Source organism: Arvicanthis niloticus, chromosome 21 (genome assembly GCF_011762505.2).
Source record: "Arvicanthis niloticus isolate mArvNil1 chromosome 21, mArvNil1.pat.X, whole genome shotgun sequence".
Classification (NCBI taxonomy): Eukaryota; Metazoa; Chordata; class Mammalia; order Rodentia; family Muridae; genus Arvicanthis; species Arvicanthis niloticus.
The window spans coordinates 17,102,194-17,121,692 of NC_047678.1; the positions used below are offsets into that span (position 1 = coordinate 17,102,194).

Sequence of the window (19,499 nt, forward strand, 5' to 3'; positions counted from 1 at the left end):
CACCGGCATGTGAGAATCTGGGGGCCCTTCCCTGACTGGGTCTGGGGTAGCAGAGATAAAATACAGATTTTAAAAGCTGTTAAGTCAGGAATACCAGAGGGGAGTGTTTGCTAGCCATGGGGAGGTTTAGGAGTGCCCATCCATTGAGCTAGTTGAAGCGTATCAAAATTAACTGGTGTGTGTGTGTCTTTTATTTGTGTATCTAGAGAGCTCTTGGACAAGTGCAGCCAGTGGCGACCCACCAGGAGCCAAAGCAGTTTAACTAATGTACTGCTACACTCTTTGTTTTGTAAGTATATAGTTATTTTAAAGAGAGTGAAAAAAAAAACATTAACCAGTCATTTTTCAAAATGAAAGGTAAAAAGCCAACTAATTTGGACCCCCAGGATCTCTCAGACACTAAGCCACCAACCAAGCAGCATACACCAACTGATATGAGGTTCCTGACACACATACAGCAGAGGACTATCTGGTCTGGACTCAGTCAGAGAAGATGCACCTAACCCTCGAGATACTTGGGGCCTCAGGGAGTGGGGAGGTCTGGTCTGGTGGGGTGGGAGTGGGGTAGGGACATCCTCTTGGAGGCACGTGTTTGTGTGTGTGTGGGGGGGGGGGAGAGGTGAAACAGTCAGAGGGTGGACAGGGAGGGGGATAAAGTCTGGACTGTAAAAAAAGATTAAATAATAATAATAGGCATAAACATGAAAAAAAAATCAATCAGTGGCTCCCAGTCCCCACCTGCCTTAGAGTGTGGACTGCTGCAGAGCTGAGGCCCATTGCTTAGGATGGCACTACACAGCTTCTGCTCATCAAAGCCCCAGATAAAAACCTGACATTCTTTGTGGCAGTCAACCAGCTTATGAGGACTTAAAGTCACTTCAAGGATCATTTTTAACTTATGTGAGTTTTTATCTTGTGGGCTATTGTAAGAACCTAACTGCCAATTACCATGCAGTATCTATGCAAATGTCTGGTAACTATGTAGCTCACATTCCCAAGAAAGTTCCTGTAATTTGACCTCTAAGAGCTCCTGAGGCTGTTTCTAATGCATTCTTTGCCCACTAATTTGGGTAGGCTTCTGTTCTTATATTTTATGCTACCTGAGCGATTCTAATCTGTTGAATTCTTTTTATAACTATATCACTGAAAGACAGTAAAGTGCTGTGATTAGGAGTTAGACAGATCCCTAATAGAATCACAGTTTCTGTGACTAAATAAGCCACTGCACCCTTATTTCCTATTAAAATAATCTGTGAAATGAAGTTAACATTACCTACCTCATTGTGCTACTATGAACCTTAAATGAGATAATGTTATTACATACTCACTACTGTATTTGGTACATACTTTTATAATTACTAAAAGTAATCACTGGGTTAAGTCCTGGCTAAATGTAATCTCATTGCTTTTTATATTATCTATTTTTATTTTTTCATGCCTTTAAAATGTTATAAAGCTTATACAGGGTAAACAAACAATAACTGAGTAGGCTCTGTATTAATTGTGAGCTGTTTTCATATCTTTTATACTCACAAGGCTAGTGTGGTATTTTCAGATTGTTTGTGGCTAAATAATAATAGTCCCACTGATGGCACATGGCCCTGAAAAGCATTACCTCCCCCCACCTCCCTCCTACAGCAGTCTTCTTTTAAACTCTATTTTAAGTAGTGGGTAAATCTTACTAATTACCATTTAAGATAAAAGTTCTGGGAAGGCTAATGACTAATGGTCATGAAAGCAAACAGTACTAAAAATTTAAATGCCAATACTATATATAAAACATAAATGCTACTTTAAGTATTTTCAGGGTCCAGAGGTGATGGTTTTAATATATACTCTCAAATAAAAGCCTATGCCACGGTATTAGTTTCTGGTATCATCTCCAAGATTCACATAAAGAACACATAGAGTTCTACATTTTCAAAATCAAATTCTTAAATCTTCCAGAAAATTTATGCTGGTCATTAAGAATGAACTTAATAAGGTAACAAACTGTAATAAATCTTCTAATTAATTCCATTTCAGATCAAAATCTCAAAATCCCTTCTCACCTTTCCTTTTGTTCAAATCACTGAAAGATTAGATGGTGCAGTGGTGCATGCCTATAATCCCAACATCAGGGAGTCGGAAGAGCAAAGGCAACCCAAGTACACCTGAGCAACATCCTCCAATGGCTAACACCATACTGGTTTCTCATGTGGGTTATAGATGGAAAATTTTTTAAATCACGTGTCAAACAACCAAAAATGGATAATCTGGTAAAGCTATATTAGAAAGGCACCTGTGCTGGATAGTTTTACGTCAACTTGATTCAAGCTAGAATTATTTGAAGAGGAAGAAATTTCAACTGAGAAAATGCCTCTATAAGATCCAGCTGTAGGGGCTGGGCAGTGGTGGCTCACAGCCTCAATCCCAGCACTTGGGAGGCAGAGGCAGGCGGATTTCTGAGTCCGAGGCCAGCCTGGTCTACAGAGTGAGGTCCAGGACAGCCAGGGTTACACAGAGAAACCCTGTCTCAAAAAACCAAAAAACAAACAAACAAATCCAGCTGCAAGGCATTTTCTTAGTGAATGATACCCAGCCTATTGTGGGTAGTGCCATTCCTGGGTCGGTGAACCTGGCTTCTGTAAGAAAGCAGAGGGATTTGTAAACAAGCCATGAGGGACAAGCCAGTAAGCAGTACTCCTCCATGGTCTCTGCAATCAGCTCCTGTCTCCATGTTCCTTTCCTGTTTGAGTTCCTGTGCTGACTTTTTTGGAAATTGAAGTGTAAGCCAAATCAACCCTTTCCTCCCTAACTTGCTTTTGGTCATGGTTGCTTCACTGCAGCAACAGAAACCCTAACTAGACCACCACCAGACTGAGTAGTGGTAATAAATTTACATTTGTGTAGAAGCTAACAGGTTTTGTTTGCTTTAAAGACAAGGGTTTATGCAGCCTGGTTGGCCTTAAAAGCCCGCCTTTACTTCCTAGGTGCTGAGATTATAAATCTGTATGAACAACACTGAATTCCCATACTGGCACTGAAGATGGCACTCTGGGCTTTGTACATGCTAGTCAAGCACTCTACCAACTGAGCTACAGCGCAGCTTGAAAATTAAGTTTTAAAGTACTCTCAATCCACAGGAGTCAAGCATGGTGGATTTGATTCTCCTTACACTGAAATGAAGCTCACAGCCATTAAAGTGAAAATACAACAACAGCATCAGCCCATGCCATTTCCTCACATTGCTTCTCCCTGGCACTGAGAGCCGAAAGATACTTATGGTAAAATGGGAAGAAAGAAGATTAAAATGGGGTAAATAAAACAGAAAAAGTACTTGGCTATATTTTATATTTAAGAAGAGATTTTTAGCACACAATACTTTTTTTTTTTTAGAATCTAATCACAGAAATTGCATAAAAGGTTATGAAGAAATGGAGACATACTTTGTTTGCAAAGTGTCTGTAGAAATGCTTTTTTTCTCCTTGTCTTAAACTTCTGAATCTTAGCAGCAAATTACAGCCTGCTTAAGAGACAAAGAATCCTGCTTGCAGTTATGCCCTTGCAAATGGTTTCACAATCATTACTGTATTTAATAAATGAGATTACAGAAAAAAAAAAAAAGAAAGAAAAGATTCCCTTAGAAATAACTTCTAAGTCATAAAGACTTAAGCTTTTTAGAAACTTCAACAATACATTTCAGGCTAACAATACATTTTTGTTCACATATAGAATTTATACAAGGCCTTTTATTTTGACAAGAGGAGAAAGAACAGATTAACAAGCATAATGATATCCCTTCAAATAAAAGGAGGTGAACAGGAGGGAGGTAGGAATGAAAGCTATGCACTGCAGATTCAGGCATGGTTTAACTAAGTAACATTTGTTCTCCAAGTCTAGTTTATTAGAAATGGAATAAAAGCATCCAAATGAGAATTTATTATTTTGTGGTTAATTCCTGTATGGATACATATATATACATGTATGTGTACAGGTGCCAGGCACATGTATGGAGGTTAGAGATGCGAATTGGTTCTCACCTTCTACCTTTACAGGAGATCTGGGAATTGAAAATAGGTCAGCAGGCTTGGTAGTGAGCACCTCTGCCCAGTGAGCTACCTCACCATTCATACTTTTTTCTTTTTTTTTCTTTTTTTAAAAATAAATATCCAAATGGAAAAGCTATTTCCTTCCAGATCTCTATTACTTAAAGGACTATAATGTTTGGTATTAGAACGTAAAATAAGGTATAACAAGTTAAGGTATAACAGTATAAACTAGTATAATTAGTTGGTTTTCACTGGTTTTCTGTATGGTATAATCTCCTGTATCATTTAACTTACCTGAACTTCTGAATTTGAGTCAATAGGCTGCAGTGAAAACCAAGTTTCTTTACCACTGTGACTGCACAAGTCTTCTTTTTTGATGGCTACTTTTCCTACAGAAAATAAATAAAATTATGAGAAATCATCGTTTATATAATCTTATGGTTCATAAGCATGTATTTTACAGAAATTACTTTAGAATAATTTGTATCTGTTGATATAACAATCCACCATTACTCCCCCCCTTTTTTTAACTGGCCGTTGCTATGTAGTCCTAGCTGGCCTGGTACTTGCTATTTAGCTCAAGATAGACTTGAACTCATTCATGGTAATCCTCCTGCTTTAGTCTTCTAAGTGCAGAGATTACAGAATTTCAAAATCCATTTCTATAAAGTTTGTTTTCTCCTGTCCCTTAAAGAAAAAATGTCTTATTTCTGCTTGCCTACTGTAAGACCCTCTGTGAGTCATTCTGATTCAGGGCATTAGGAAAACTCAGCTGGAGTTTAATGTAACTATGGTATTTTAGCACTTCCTCAGATTAATATTCAGGATAAAAAACAAAGTGTAAATGGCAATGCAATATAATTTTCCAAGTTCTGTAACACTGTGGATGAAGTATATGTGCTAGTTAATTTTGAGCAGTAACATCTGCATTTAATAAGAGGTTATATGCTCCAATTAAGTGAAAGGACAAACAGTATCACCTATTACTAAAAAAAAGTAAAAAGTACCTCAAAGATCATTTTATCAAAACATTAAACTAGCTATACTGCTTCAATGCATATTCTTTAACAATCAAGGCTGCTCTCTAAAGCATTTTTGTCTCTCAGGGAAAGATGACTACCATGAACAAAGAAGTATGAGAGGAAGGAAGAAACAAATGATCTAAAGTACTTAGCGGGCTGGTGCAAAGCACTTCCTTCCTCCTTGCAAGCTTTAAGAAGCAGACATAGTTTTGCATATGACTAACCATTCAAGGACCGCACAAAAGCTCCAACAAAGGAGATATTTGGTAGTTTAAGATTAATTCACTTCTTTCTTGTTTAAATTTTTTTTTCCTTTTAAGTATCCCAACTGTATGCTTTATCTTACAACATAATCTTACTTTTATTTCAACAGTTGAAAACATTAGAAATTATAAAAAAAAAAATTATGAGAAGCTGCATCAACTTTCAGATATCAAGAGAAAAGGAAGACAGAAAACCAAACAGAACAACTTATAGTTATCTTTTTTCTGGAAGCAGGTGATGATTATACAATTGCAGAATATACTAAAAAACACACTGTGTGCTTTCAAATTATACAAATACTTTATCTTGATAATTCCAGCACAAGGCCAGCCTAGTCTACAAGGTGCACTCCAAGATAGCCAGGGCTATAAAAAAGGACCCTGTCTCAAAATGAAACAAAAAACAAAACAAAACAAAACAAAAAAACAGGGAAAAAAAGAATTTCAAATTTAAAAAACAGCTGCCAAGAACAGTACACAAAACTTTTTCTTTACCCAAGATTTCCAAAATCTTACCATTTTTTCATGTCTTGCTCTATATGTATGTGTATATATACATGATATATATCAAAATATGTATATGTGAAATGATTCTTTCTCTGAGCCATTAAAAATAAGTTTTAAATATAATACACTTTAAAACAAGAAATTTTATGGTATGTAACTTACACCTTAATAAAGTTATTACTTAAACTTTTTAAAACATATTACAGACTTATGTTTATCTCTACAATTGTAAGTTAAAACTCAAACTGCAGATGTATAAAGAACAGATGTTAAAGTACAGAAGCAGATCTGTAGTAGAATGGCAACTGTAGCAATAGTCAAGAGACTGAAAATCCAGTCAGTCTGTTAACACACAAAACTGAAAACACATAAAACTTTAAACCTATCAATCTGTTTTCTTTTAAATATTTTGAGTGAAATCTAATATAAAGATAAAAATTCTTTGTGTGACAGCTAGAATTGTAGAAAATGACACTAGAAAAATGTACTTCAGGGTTTTTTAAATTGAATTTTAAGATGAGAAATGAAGAAAAAGATGAACACACACACACACACATACACACACACAGAGAGAGAGAGAGAGAGAGAGAGAGAGAGAGAGAGAGAGAGAGAGAGAGAGAAAGCCAAGTCCTCAACTTTAAAAGGAAGGGTTTTTAATTCTTTTATTTGAAACCTATTCCTTTGAACAACTCACACCCACGTTCTATAAATCATACTGGTACTGTTACAAACAGTGATTCGATTTCCATGTTGCCTCAACATAAGATTATTTAACCAAGAGTGTGCCTAAAAGCTACTCAGGAATTAATGATTCCTGCTACATCTTTCAGATCACAGGAAATACACCTGATACAGCCATCTTCCCAAAAGACAACCCAGGCCCTGGGTAAAACATTTCAGAAGCAAATTATTGCTTGTGCCCTATGTTTTTTAACTATAAACTGTTTTTCTTAAAATTAGTATTTGCTTTTTAATAAATATTTGTTTGGCTTTCTTTTTTTCTAGATAGGAAAGTCTGACTCTGTAACCTAAGATAGCCTGAAACAGACAGCAACTCTTCTGCCGCAATCTCTTGGTACAAGTGTGAACTTCCATACCTGGTGATTTTTACTCTAAAAATAAGCAAATATCAATGGTGACTTTGAGAAATCATTATTATTTGTAGCTAGTATGAAAACATGTATCATACTTGACTCGAAGCCAGCAAAGGCTTGTTCACAGAATGTCATTTAAAGTGAATATACCAATTAAAAAAATCAATGAACATAAATCTAGAGAAAAGGATTAGAAATGTTGAACATATATTACCCTGCAGTTTTTAACACCTCCTTACTTACAGAAAGAATGAACATAACACTAATGTTGTATTTATAAATAATTATGAATAATACCTACCTATACGAAGATCTCTTTGTAAAACATTTTTATCATAAACATAAAAAGACAAATACTGGAAAGTTCTTGGAATCTCAAAATAAAATTCTTCACTGAAGTATGGACTAGAGAGAAAAAAGAAAGCTCATTATGTTAAATAATATATAGTTTATTATCATTATTAAATACGCGTTACCACCACTGTTAAAATCATACCAATAATAAAATCATTCAAATTTCATTTTCAATAAACATCAATGAAATTATAAACTAAAATTCTTCAGAGTTTCAAACAAATTCTATACAAATCAAGCTGAACTGAAAAGACTTCAGGTGTCAAATGAATTCTAAACATACAGTTTTTCAGAAGGTCCTCTGAACAGAAGGACCTAGTAACTGCCTAGGCTATTCTCACCTACTGTTGACCTACATGAGAGTCAAGAACAACGCCATTCACACTATTATCTTCGAACAATATAACAGTAAAAAGTCGTACTGCTCACAATAATACCTAATATCTAAAATGAATAATGCTATATAAAATATTTTAAATGTATTAGAAATATTGACTATTGGGCTGGAGATGTGGCTCAGCAGTTAAGAGCTCTGACTGCTCTTCTAAAGGTTCTGAGTTCAAGTCCAAGCACCCACATGGTAGCTCACAACCATCTGTAATGGGATTAGATGCCCTCTTCTGATGTCTGAAGACAGCTACAGAACTCATATACATGATGAAATAAATGAATCTTAAAAAAATATTGACTATTAGGTATTTTCATTATCTTTCCTGGGTTATTTTTGAGTTCTATATAATCAAATCTGATCTATGGAGACTAGCAGCTTTTGATAAATTTACAAACCTGTGTAGAAGTTACCACTCCAATCAAAATATAGAATATTGTTACCACTTTAGAAAGTTCCTTTATGCTCCCAATAGTACCCTAATATCACAAGGAACTCATTTTATGAGGGGTGGGAGTGGGCTCCAGGGGCTAGAGCCTAGGGCCTTCTGTATGCTAGGCAAGTATGTAAATGTCTTTTATTTGCCAGATGTATTGTTGTCTCAGAAGCTTACTCTTTCTAGCTCTTTCTGAACTCTGGCTGGCCGGTTTGACTCAGCTCTTCTGGCCCAAACTCCTCTCTAAGATGACTGATTCAAACTGGCTTCTCTCAGCTTCTGATTGAATTGCTCTACTTGGCCTCAAACTAACTATGGCAATCTGTTCTAATCTGGTTTTTTCTCATTCTCTGTCTTGTTCTATCTTTTGTCTGCAACCTATCTCTGTACAACTCCCGGTAAAACTCCCCCACCCCTTTGTGCTGCTCTCTTAAGTCACTTTTCTTTCTCATGAGAGCTGGGCGTATCCTATCACTGACTCATTCTGTCAAATCTTTTCTTGATTTGTTACTTTGTCTGCCCCTCGTGGCTGCTTTCTTCTACAAATTAACTTTACCTTCATGTTTGGGATTAAAGGTGTGTGCTAAGAGTATGTCTGTATTCCAGCCAGACCACAGAGACTCAGAAGGTCTTTGGATGTCATGCCTTGCCAGAACAGGCAAGATGCTGAATTAGAATTCCTTTACATCTTCCCCCTTTCTGTTTAAGCTAAATACTGTATACATTTTAACTGTTATAACACTAGTGCTCTTTTATTGAACTGTATTCTTAGCCCAGTGATATGATCTCTTTGTATGTGTGCAAATGTGACTGGACTGTTTGAGTATAAAGGCCGGAGGTCAATCACCTAGTTGAGTGTCATCACCTAATTTTTTGATTCTTTGCCTAAGTCTGAAACTCCCTGTTTGGTCACACTGCAGGCTACCAAGCCCCAGGGACCCTCCTGGTCATATAAGCCCAGCTCATTTTCATACCACTGCAACACAGCTTTATGGGTGCTGAGGAACCTAACTCATGTCTTCATGCTTGTAATGACAAGACTGAGCTATTTTCCCAGCTTCAGTGATTTGATTTGTGTGTACTGGTGTGTGGATGTGTATACTCCCATGTGTGCATTAGTACAGAGATGAGAAGTAGATATCAAGCGTCTTCCTTCATCTATCTCTACCTCATTTTTTAAAACACAGGGTTTCTAGCTGAACCTGCAGCTCTCTGATATGGCTATACTGACTGGCCAGCAAGTTCCAAGGATCGTCCCAGCTCTACAATCTCAGCTTTGGGATTACACCACTAGTGTTTGGCTTTTTACATGGGTGCTAAGTATCCAAATTGAAGTTCTCAATGCTTTCAAGACAAGACTTTATTAATTGACCTATCTATCATGGTTGGGGAAGAGGCCTGGGAGGCCCCACCAGCAGTTAATGGCTACTAGAAAGGAGAAATAATTTTCTTCAGTGGTGTAGCCATTTGTTCACTGCCCATGCTCCAGTACATAATGCTCTACCTACACTCATGCAAGCAGCCCTAATGAAACTCAGTGGGTCACATACAGACACACAAACACATGAAAGTAGGAGAGCTTGCTAGAAGGAATTCAGAGAGTGTGCATGGGAATCAGACGAGGGAGGGTAACGGAGTGGGTACAACTTACAAACAATACATTCAGATATGGAATTTCCAAAGAAAGAATTAAATATAAAACCTATCACCTATCTCCCAGACATTTCCCTGTACCCCCTGCAATCACCCCACAGATAGTCAGTGAACTGAGGAAAGTTCTATCATTAGATTGCATCCTAATAGTGACAAAAATGGTTTTAAACTGTATTTTCCTGATGGTTAATGGAACTGGATCTCTTTTCATGTGTCTCTGAGACATTTGTATAGCTTCCTTTATGAAATATCTGAATCTTCTTGTATTTTGAAAACCTTAATTATTAAGCATTTGCTTTGATTTAGATATTTAGAAGCAAAATCTCTTAAATTTTTTTAGAATTCTAAAGTATTTTCTGTTTTAGAATTCAAATTTGGTTATAAAAACTGAAGGAAAAATTCCAAAGGTTAAAAAAAATTTAGAAAGACCTACAATGTAGTTACTTTCAGTTTAATGGTTGATTACAATTTAGGCAAGTATTAAGAACATTATAATAAAGTCAGGATGAGGAAAGATTTTTATTTCAGATTATTTTGCTCTATCCTAGATGGGAAGATTAGAGGGCATTCAGAATCCAAAATTTATTTAGTCTAGCTAGCCATACCTTTAGGTGTCTAAGGCAGTGACACAGCTAGCTTGAAATTATCTTTCAAATTATCTTCCTTTTTGAAGGTAGAAAGAAATGAAGAAAACTGGTTTCATCATTTTTCCACTATACAAACATTCAGAAGGTTAAGGGTTATTTTTTCATATATGGTTACATATTACAAACCGTTAAGTATACTCAATTTATGGACTCAATTTACAAAATTACTATTTAATTTTGTAATTACTAATTACCTTGTGATATAAAATTGTAACAAACCAAAATTTAAATAATTTCAGGTCTGAAATTCCAGCTTTGCTTGTAACTTCCTTCATTAATGACAAACCATGCAGCCTTTTAGTGACGTGATTCCATTATTCATAAACGCAAATAAAAAGGCCATCTGTGAGTCTGAATGCACAAATGTGAAAAATATCAAGATTCTAAATCAATATGGGCATAGGACTTGTGACAAAATCTTTTATTACTCCAATATTTTTGAGCTACTAAGGTACCGTTAGTTTTTTGTTTTTAATTATGTACTTATATGTAATTTTTTTTTTTGAGGAGGGCACACATGTAAAGTCAGAGAACAACCTGTAGGAGTTGGTTCTCTTCCACCATATGGGCTCTGGATACTGACCTCAAGTTTCAAGCTTGACAGCTGGTTCCTTTACCTGCTGACTGAGCCACTACGAGGGCTACTTTTAGTTTTATATACTTTTCTTATGAAGAGTTCAAAATTGTAAGAACCAAACAATAGGGCTGGGGAGACAGCTCAGTGGTTAATAGCACTGACTGCTCTTCCAGAGGTCCTGAGTTCAATTCCCAGCAACCACATGGTGGCTCACAACCACCTGTAATGGGATCCAATGCCCTCTTCTGGTGTTTCTGAAGATGACAGTATACTCACAAAAAGTAAATAAATAATTCTTTATTTAAAAAAAAAAAAAAAAAAAAAAAACTATACAGAGGGGCAGGCCTACAGCACCAGCATTTGAGGCTGAGGTAAGAGTAAGAGTTCAATGCTAACTCGGGCTATGTAGCTAGGCTCCAGGTAGAGAGCAGGAAAGGAAAAGGGAAAGAAGGGCAAAGAGGAGAAAAGACAAAGAAAGAAAAGGAAAGGAGACACAGGCAAACATCAGAGTATAATACAGACAAGTATGTGGGAGAGGGTAACAAAGTACCACAGCATACTCCAGAAGTCCAATGGAATAAAATACAGTTGGGACAACTGTTTCATTCACTATGCTTGTCTTAACAACTCCCAGAATCCTCCATGTTTTCTTTCTATCTTTCAGCAGTTTGGTGGTGGTAGTTTGGTTGCCTTTTTTTTTTTTTTTTTTTTTTTTTTTGAGATAGACTCTCATATAGCACTGACTGGCCAGGGACTTGTTACGTAAACCAGGCTGGCCTCAACCTCAACAGAGATCTGACCACCTCTGCCTTCCAAGTGCTGGGATTGAAAGCATGTATCATGACACCTGGTTTTAGCACAGTTCTATATCAAAATTACAAACACAAACACTGCTATAAGGCAGAGGAGGCAAAGAAGAATTCACTGTAGTGCTGTCAAAGAATAATTACTTTCAAAGATAAAAACAATCTACCAAGGGCTTATTCCCTGGTAATACATTAGTAAGTAACTTGTATATATGCAGATGCAGAGAAAGGGTGTGTGTAGGACAGAGGTTAACATCAGTTATCTTTCTCAATCATTTTCCACCTTATTCTTTGAGACAAGGACTCTTTCTAAACAATTTGGCTACACTGGCTGGCCAGCAGGTTCCTGGAATCCTCCTACCTCCATGTCCCCAGCACTGGGTACTCTAAGTGGGAGCCATTGCACCTGGCTTTCTTACATGGGTACTGGGGATGTAACACTTGACCTCATATTTGTGCAGCAAGTACTTTACCAAGAAAGCCATCTACCTCTCTAGCTTCCACTTGTGTGAACTTTGAGCTAATTTATTCTTTGGAGAAATAAGAATGATGTGCTTTGAGGAAAGCACAAACAAATAGGCAATATTTAACCTAGAGAACATACTGAAACTCTTATAATAGTTGTTTTCAAACATTTAATACTGTCACATAAAAGATGGACTGAAATTGTTCCCCAGAAATCTACATGACAAAGCTAGGACAACTAAGAAAAAATACTCTCTAAGGCAATGTAAAGCTACATGAAAGCAAGCACGTCACTGATGTCATTCTTACAGAGGAGTAAACAGAACCCAGAACTGAGCAAATGCTTGGCACATGACTGGATGTCATTTTAATAATCATTAACCAATTAAACATAAGCACTTTCTGAGTCAGAAGTTCAAAGACCATGTAGACTACTACTTAGGAGGTGTGAATGTCTTGGTGACTAAAACATTATTAGGTAGATGCCACATGACCACTTGGCAGAGCTACTGCTAAGGAGACCAAAGCTGTCAGCTCAGTTGACATTCAAGGCCTCTTCAAATGGTTATATTCTGTAAATCTAAAAAATAAATTCATAACAGAATAGAAAACCTTTAAATAGAAATATTAGTTTCAAATCAAGAAAGTCAATTTGATGATAAAAATCTGGAAAATACATAAAATATGAATATATGTATTAATAATTTCTAATTTTTCTACTAACCTTAAAGACTTTTCAACAACCTGGGTGCGATAAACTTCTTCCTGGTCCAAATTTATAGTGCAGAAACAATCTCGCATTTTGTTGGGTCCAAGATATGGCAATAAATTTTTTGCTTCATCTGTTGGCACAAATGTTTAAATTGATGTTAATTTTTTACTTATATCACCCAAAGCTTATATATGAATTCAGTCTGGAAGAAGGCATAATATGGATTATAGAAAAAAAGCAACTAGTGATCAGAGAGGCCGAGGGCATCTAAGGGAGAGCAGTGAAGACTGGCGATGCGGCTAAGGAGGGCTGCGCCTTTCCTGACACATCTATAGAAAACAGAATCTTTATTATGAGGAAACCCCTAAGTGTCTAAAAGTAAAAAAGACGGAGGAGCTATGTGTAGACATTCACTGAATCCTTCCTCTATGAAACAGTGGTTTCTCTCCATCCTGTCCCACCAGAGCCATCTGAGGAATTTTCCTTCTTTCTACCAGCTTGCTCTCAGCAGCATATAAACAACACTTCACAATTAAAACAAACAAAAGAAGCAAATAATCATCCTTGGTCCCACCTCTTCTCCCAGGAGAACTTCTTCAAAGCACTGTCTCTCCATGTTTCACTTTCCATTCATGCTGTGGCCCTCTCTAATCAGCTTCCGATTCCAAAGTGATGACAAACCTGCTTTAGTCAAGGTCACCAATGTTCAAGCAGCATCACCTAACAGAGTAGACATTTAACATGCTCCCTTTTCTTGGATCCCACAACATATACTCTGGTTTTCCTCCTATGTCTTCCACTCTTTGTTCATCTCCTTCTCATTTCAACGCTGTAACTGCCTCAGGGCTCTGTTCTGGATTACCCCTTCCTTTTTCTATAAACTACTGCAGTGTACTGTGTACAGTGCTAGGAGCTCCCAGTTCTGTGTTTGCAGGCCTGACCTTCCCTCATCCATACCACTGGCTATCTGGCAGGTATCTCATATTTAACAAGTCCCCCAAACCAGTCTGACTTCCTCTTCTATAAGCTCTTCCCTTGGTCTACCACCACTTCCTTCTCACTCTTCATCTTCCTGCCTCTCCCTTATACAATCCAGTTTATTAGCAAATCTAGAAGACCTTTAAAAAGACAAAATCTAAAATTCATTATCTTCTGCTTCTTTTACTCTCCAATAACCTGTTTTTCACCAAGAGATGTGATCTTTTCTTTCCTTTTCCATGCTGGGATCAGACCCAAGCTGTCTGCATGAGTGCATGGTAGATGAACACTCTGTCGATAAGCCATAATCCAGACCAAGCATGATTTTTTCATCAACTCAGTCACTTCTCTGCTCATACCATTTGCCTGAGAATAAACTCTAATCTCTAACTAATAATCTACATAACCCTAAAGTATCCCTCTGACTCCTTTGTTCATTCTATGGTTCACTTTTCCCCATTCATCAGCCATGTTAAGTTTATTATGATTTCTTCCTGGATCTCTTTACTCTTTACATGGCTGGTACATGTCTGTCTACAGCAGATGATCCTGCTACCATACTCCTATGTTTGGTTTCCTTGAGAGCATTTGTAATGGGCTGAACTTTTGTTAAGAGTTTCTGCAGCTCCTGTATGAGGCCCGAGAACTTGTTAATGCCCAAGATGTAAAACAGTAAAACTCTGGCAACATGTTTGTTGAAGGAATAAAGAACCCAGTAAGTCAAGCTTTGAAGGGCTTGTGAGCTATTTGTGTACCAAAATGACAAGTGTCTACTTGAAGTGTATACTGAAATTACATACCAATGCACAAATCTAAGAAAGTGAGGAAGGGGCCAGCAAGGCAGCTCAGTGGGTGAAAACATTTGTGTGCAATCCTGACTAGCTAGATGCATGTGTGCACCTAAATGTTTCTAGCATTTCTACAGTAAGACAGGAGGTGATGCAGGAGACCCACCCAGAAGCTCTTGGGCCAGACAACAAGACAAACCCTGCAGCCAGGTGGCAGTGGTACTAGCCTTTAATCCCAGCACTGAGGAGGCAAAGACAGGTGGCTTTCTGTGAGATTGAGGTCAGGCTGGTCTACAGAGTAAGTTCCAAGACAACCAAAGCTACACAGAGAAACCCTGTCTTAGGGAAAAACAAAAACAAAAAGGGAGAGAGAAACCATGTTTCAAAAACAAGATGAACTGGTAGGAATGGTGGTCATCCCTTTAATACCAGCAACTGGAGTCACTGAGGCAGGAGAATCCCTGTGAGTTTGTGGGATCCTCCAGTCTGCTCTACAGACTCAATTCCAAGAGCTACACAGTCAGAGCTACACAGTGAGACCCTGTCTTGAGAACAAAACAAGATGAACTGACTCCTTAAAGTTGTCCTCCGACCTCTACACACATGCCCCAGTATGTACACAGAACCCATCACTCCACACATGTAATAAATACAAAGATAAGTAAGTTTTTAAAAGAAAGTGAGGTAGCTTTATAAAGGAAATTCCCCCAAAGAACTCTGAGACCAGGTCTCTCTTATTTCTCTTACTAAGCATTCAGAAAAAAACACTCAAGAGTAGCTCTTCCGATGAAGGTTTGTGTTCGTCCTGCTTAAGTTTAGAACTAGCAGCTGTAAATGCCAATATGTAGTAAAGTCTACAAGAAATTTAAGAAGAATATATATATGTTCAGTAAACAATTTTTTAACTTAAAATAAGAAAACCAAAGAGCCAGGTGTGGTGGTGCAGGTCATTAATCCCAGCTTTTAGGAAGCAGAGGCAGGAGGATCAGTGTGAGACCAGTGTGGTCTACATACCAAGTTCCATGCCAACCAGAGCATAGTGAGACCTTGCCTAAAAAAGGAAAGGAAAGGAAAAAAGGAAAAAAAGGAGTCAATGGAAAGGCAGCAACAAAATATTTATTACTGTTAAATTTATCATTGGAGATCAGAAAAAAATGAGATTATACTGTTTAACCATTATAAACAAAGTTATGCTTATCTCAAGTAAATCAGGATCAGAGAACCTCACCTTGTAAATGATTCCAAAACTAATTAAAATTGGATAGTATTTATAAGTGAAGCAGTTTCCTACAGGAAAGTGTTATCAGAATCCTCTCCCTCTTTATATGAAGCCCACCCTTTCTACCCGAGTTCTCTCCCCTGCCTTGTTTAGCAATTCTATTTTCACTGTTGTCAAATTTCTTCAGAATCTCCTTTGCCTCTGCATAACTCAATGGATTTATTTTTAAAACCAAAGTTTAGAGAGACCATAATACAACAGCTAATTTTATATGAACATATATGTATGTATATATGTATATATATGACTACAATAAATATGCTCCATATTTGTTAATTTAGAACATTAAATCATTACCCTAGGATGTGTACCTGTTTTATTCATGTTAAGTACTGTTTAGAAAGTAATGGTGCATAATGGGTACATAATCTACCAATCACACCCCCCAAGGGAAAAAAAAACAAGGGTTATTTTGTCTGTAGAATTTAATGAAATTGACATTGACAAATATTTGCTTAAAATAATTAAAGGCCAAGTCTCATATAGTTTAAAGAAATGCACCCAGCACCACTTTTTATAAAGGCAGTTTTCCTAACATATTTTTCTCACTATTTACCACTGGTTGACATTCAAATAAGCTCTTTTGAAAATTCATCCCATCAATGCCCAGTTCTCCAAAATAATAAGACTAATGTTTATCAGTTATGAGGAATTTTAAGCTGTAATTCCAAACTACACTAGTTTGGTGATCACTGCTCATCTGTAAAGCACACTAGGCAATGGTTAGACCACAGAAGCACTGCTGCATCTCTGCATCTCAAAGTAGGCAAAAGGTGTTACCAGCACACACTCCACCATCAAGCTACATAAAAGGCAAAGTGAAGCACTTTGGAAGCCTGTATTTTACCAGATGGTCCTACTATTTCTAGGCAATTGTAGGGTATAAATCACATGACATCCTCTAATCCTCCTCTTCCACTCACACCCTAACCTTCTACAGTCAGCTTCAGACCTTCCTTTGTCTAGAGCCTTTACAAACACTAACAATACTGAGCACTACCAAATCAAACTGTTACCTGTCAATGCCCACTTACGTGTCCACTTTTTAGTATCTGGTAACACTCACCTACCTCAGTCTGGGTAGCTCGTGCTAAGTAGTTCTTTGTTTTACCTCCTCATTCAGGATTTTTATCTACAGAGCACATTTAAATGGGAGGGAAATTGGAATAAACTAATTCATCAGCCATGAAGGACCACTTTTAGATATTTTTAAAATATGCCATTATAAACTAAAAGACTCTCCAGGCATGGTGGCATATACCTTTAATCCTAGCACTTAGGAGGCAGAGGTTTGTGAATGGATCTCTGAGTCCAAGGCTACTCTAGTCTACATATTGAGTTCTATTCTTAAGAAGAATCAAGTTTAATCTTGTACAAGATATGGTGGATTAGAGGTACAACATTACTTGTATGCCTTTCGGTATTGTGGAGACTCTAAAGCTAAAAACTAACTCTCCTCTCAGCTATGTTTATGTTCCTAAATTTCACTAATTTTAAGTTTCACTAATCAGATTCATTCACTCACTAGAAAACTGGAAGACAGAAGGACATTGAGTTTTAGCAGTTTTTAGTAGCAAGCAGTACCACTTACAGGTTTCCTGTGTATTTAGAAGGAATTCACAGGGCACCCACTCGATGGTAAAGGCTATGGGAGGTCTGGGCTGGATCTTGAGTCATCAACAATGATGATGAAGGTGGCTATCTGTTAATGGCTATTTCTTAATACTAGCACATTTTAAATTAACCATGGCAGAGGTAGGAAGGTTCTACGCAAAAAACAGTTACAAATTCGAGGTGTGTGTGTGTGTTTAAATCAATTCTGCAGGGCTCTTTGGATTTTAAAGGGGGCAGTAAGTCTTTGGTAGCCTATCTGATATGTGATTTTTGTTTGTTTTGTGACACTGTGGAACTCAGCCTCACAGCCATGTGCAGGCGTTACACTACTGAGTAATACCATAGCCCTTGAAATGTGACTTCTGAAGTTATGGGAGCTTGAGGGAGGTAAAGGCGCATGTACATAAGTGTGTAGTGAACATGGAATCCAGGGGACAATCTCAGGTGCCATTCCTTAGGCTATCCACTTTTGTTTTTTTTAATATGGGGTGTTTCACTGGTTTGGAACTCACTTACAAGACCTTGGGTCTGACAATATGGCTCAGTGGGTAAAGGCACTTGCCATGCAAGCTTGATGACCTGAATTAGATCCTCAGAACCCACATAAAGATAGTAGGAGGGAACTGACCACACAGAACTGTCCTCTGACTGCCACTATCACAGAAGGGGGAGGGAAGAAGGAGGGAGAGAAGGGGAGAGGGAGAGGTGGAGGTGGGGGGGGGGGATGGGCACAGTAGTAGAGATCATTGCTCCTTCCTCTTCCAGAGGATTGGAGTTAAGTTCCCTAGTGGCTCACAATTGCTTCTAACTCCAGCTCAATAGCTCTGACGCCCTCTTCTGGCCTCCAAGGGCACTGGCGTACATATGATACACACCCACATGGACATACACATAAATGAAAACAACGAACCTTTAAAGTAATATATATTTTAATTCAATGCATGTGTGTACCTGTCTCTGGAAAATATTTCTGATAGCATTTTACTATAGTTTATATGATACTTGAGTAAGTCAGTTAAAAAAATACAATTTTCACTTCAATTTTAGTATTAATAAAAGGAAATCTGTATGTGCACATATTTATAAATATAGATTAAGTATATCCATGTGTGCTCGTTGAGACCAGAATTCAATACTGGGTGTGCTCCTCACTAACTTTTTTACACAAGGTCTCTCACTGACATTGGAGCTCCCTGATTCAGCTAGACTAACCTGCAGCTAGACCCAGGGACCTGCCTCCCAGCGCTGAGGTTACAGCAATGCACTGCCACACCTGAAATTTTTTCCTTGGGTGCTAGTGATCAAACTCAGGTCCTCTTGTTAACAAAACATGCCAAGGTACTGTAATATACAAAGGCCCTATAACAAGAAGTATTTATTTGATTGTATTTATGACTGTCATTTCCATCAACAATAAAACAAGGTCAGGAGGTATATCATTCACAATAACCATCCCTCACTGGAAAAAGAAGGATGGCTCTCCAGCCTGACTTCTTTACTCTGTAATATCTGTTCTTACTGAATTCTTTTTTTTGTTTGTTTGTTTGTTTTTTGACACAGGGTTTCTCTGTGTAGCCCTGGCTGTCCTGATTCACTCTGTAGACCAGGCTGGCCTCGAACTCAGATATCCGCCTGCCTCTGCCTCCCAAGTGCTGGGATTAAAGGCGTGTGCCACCACCGCCTGGCCCCAAATTTTTTAAAATAGCCAAATTTCTTTTTGAAATGTCCCTTTTTATAAAATCACAAATTTTCAGAAACAAAATAAACCCTTCATTAGACATTTCCTTTCATAGACATATTGTAAGTTGGCCAAAATAACCTTCATATTATATGACAGTAATTTTATCTGACCACTAAGATGTACCTCTTCATCATATGTGTGCAG

General features: G+C 37.5%; 1 protein-coding gene across 2 annotated transcripts in view; it reads right to left on the minus strand.

The window, feature by feature from the left end:
* Rasa2 (RAS p21 protein activator 2) overlaps nucleotides 1-19,499 on the minus strand; it is an 88,846-nt gene that overhangs the window by 56,017 nt on the left and 13,330 nt on the right. For both annotated transcript variants that reach the window (XM_034484055.2, XM_076917718.1), the window contains exons 2-4: nucleotides 12,968-13,085; nucleotides 7,219-7,322; nucleotides 4,326-4,420 (exon numbers count right to left, since the gene is read on the minus strand). In XM_034484055.2, the coding sequence (XP_034339946.1) occupies nucleotides 4,326-4,420; nucleotides 7,219-7,322; nucleotides 12,968-13,085 (317 nt within the window). The remainder of the gene's footprint in view (nucleotides 1-4,325; nucleotides 4,421-7,218; nucleotides 7,323-12,967; nucleotides 13,086-19,499) is intronic.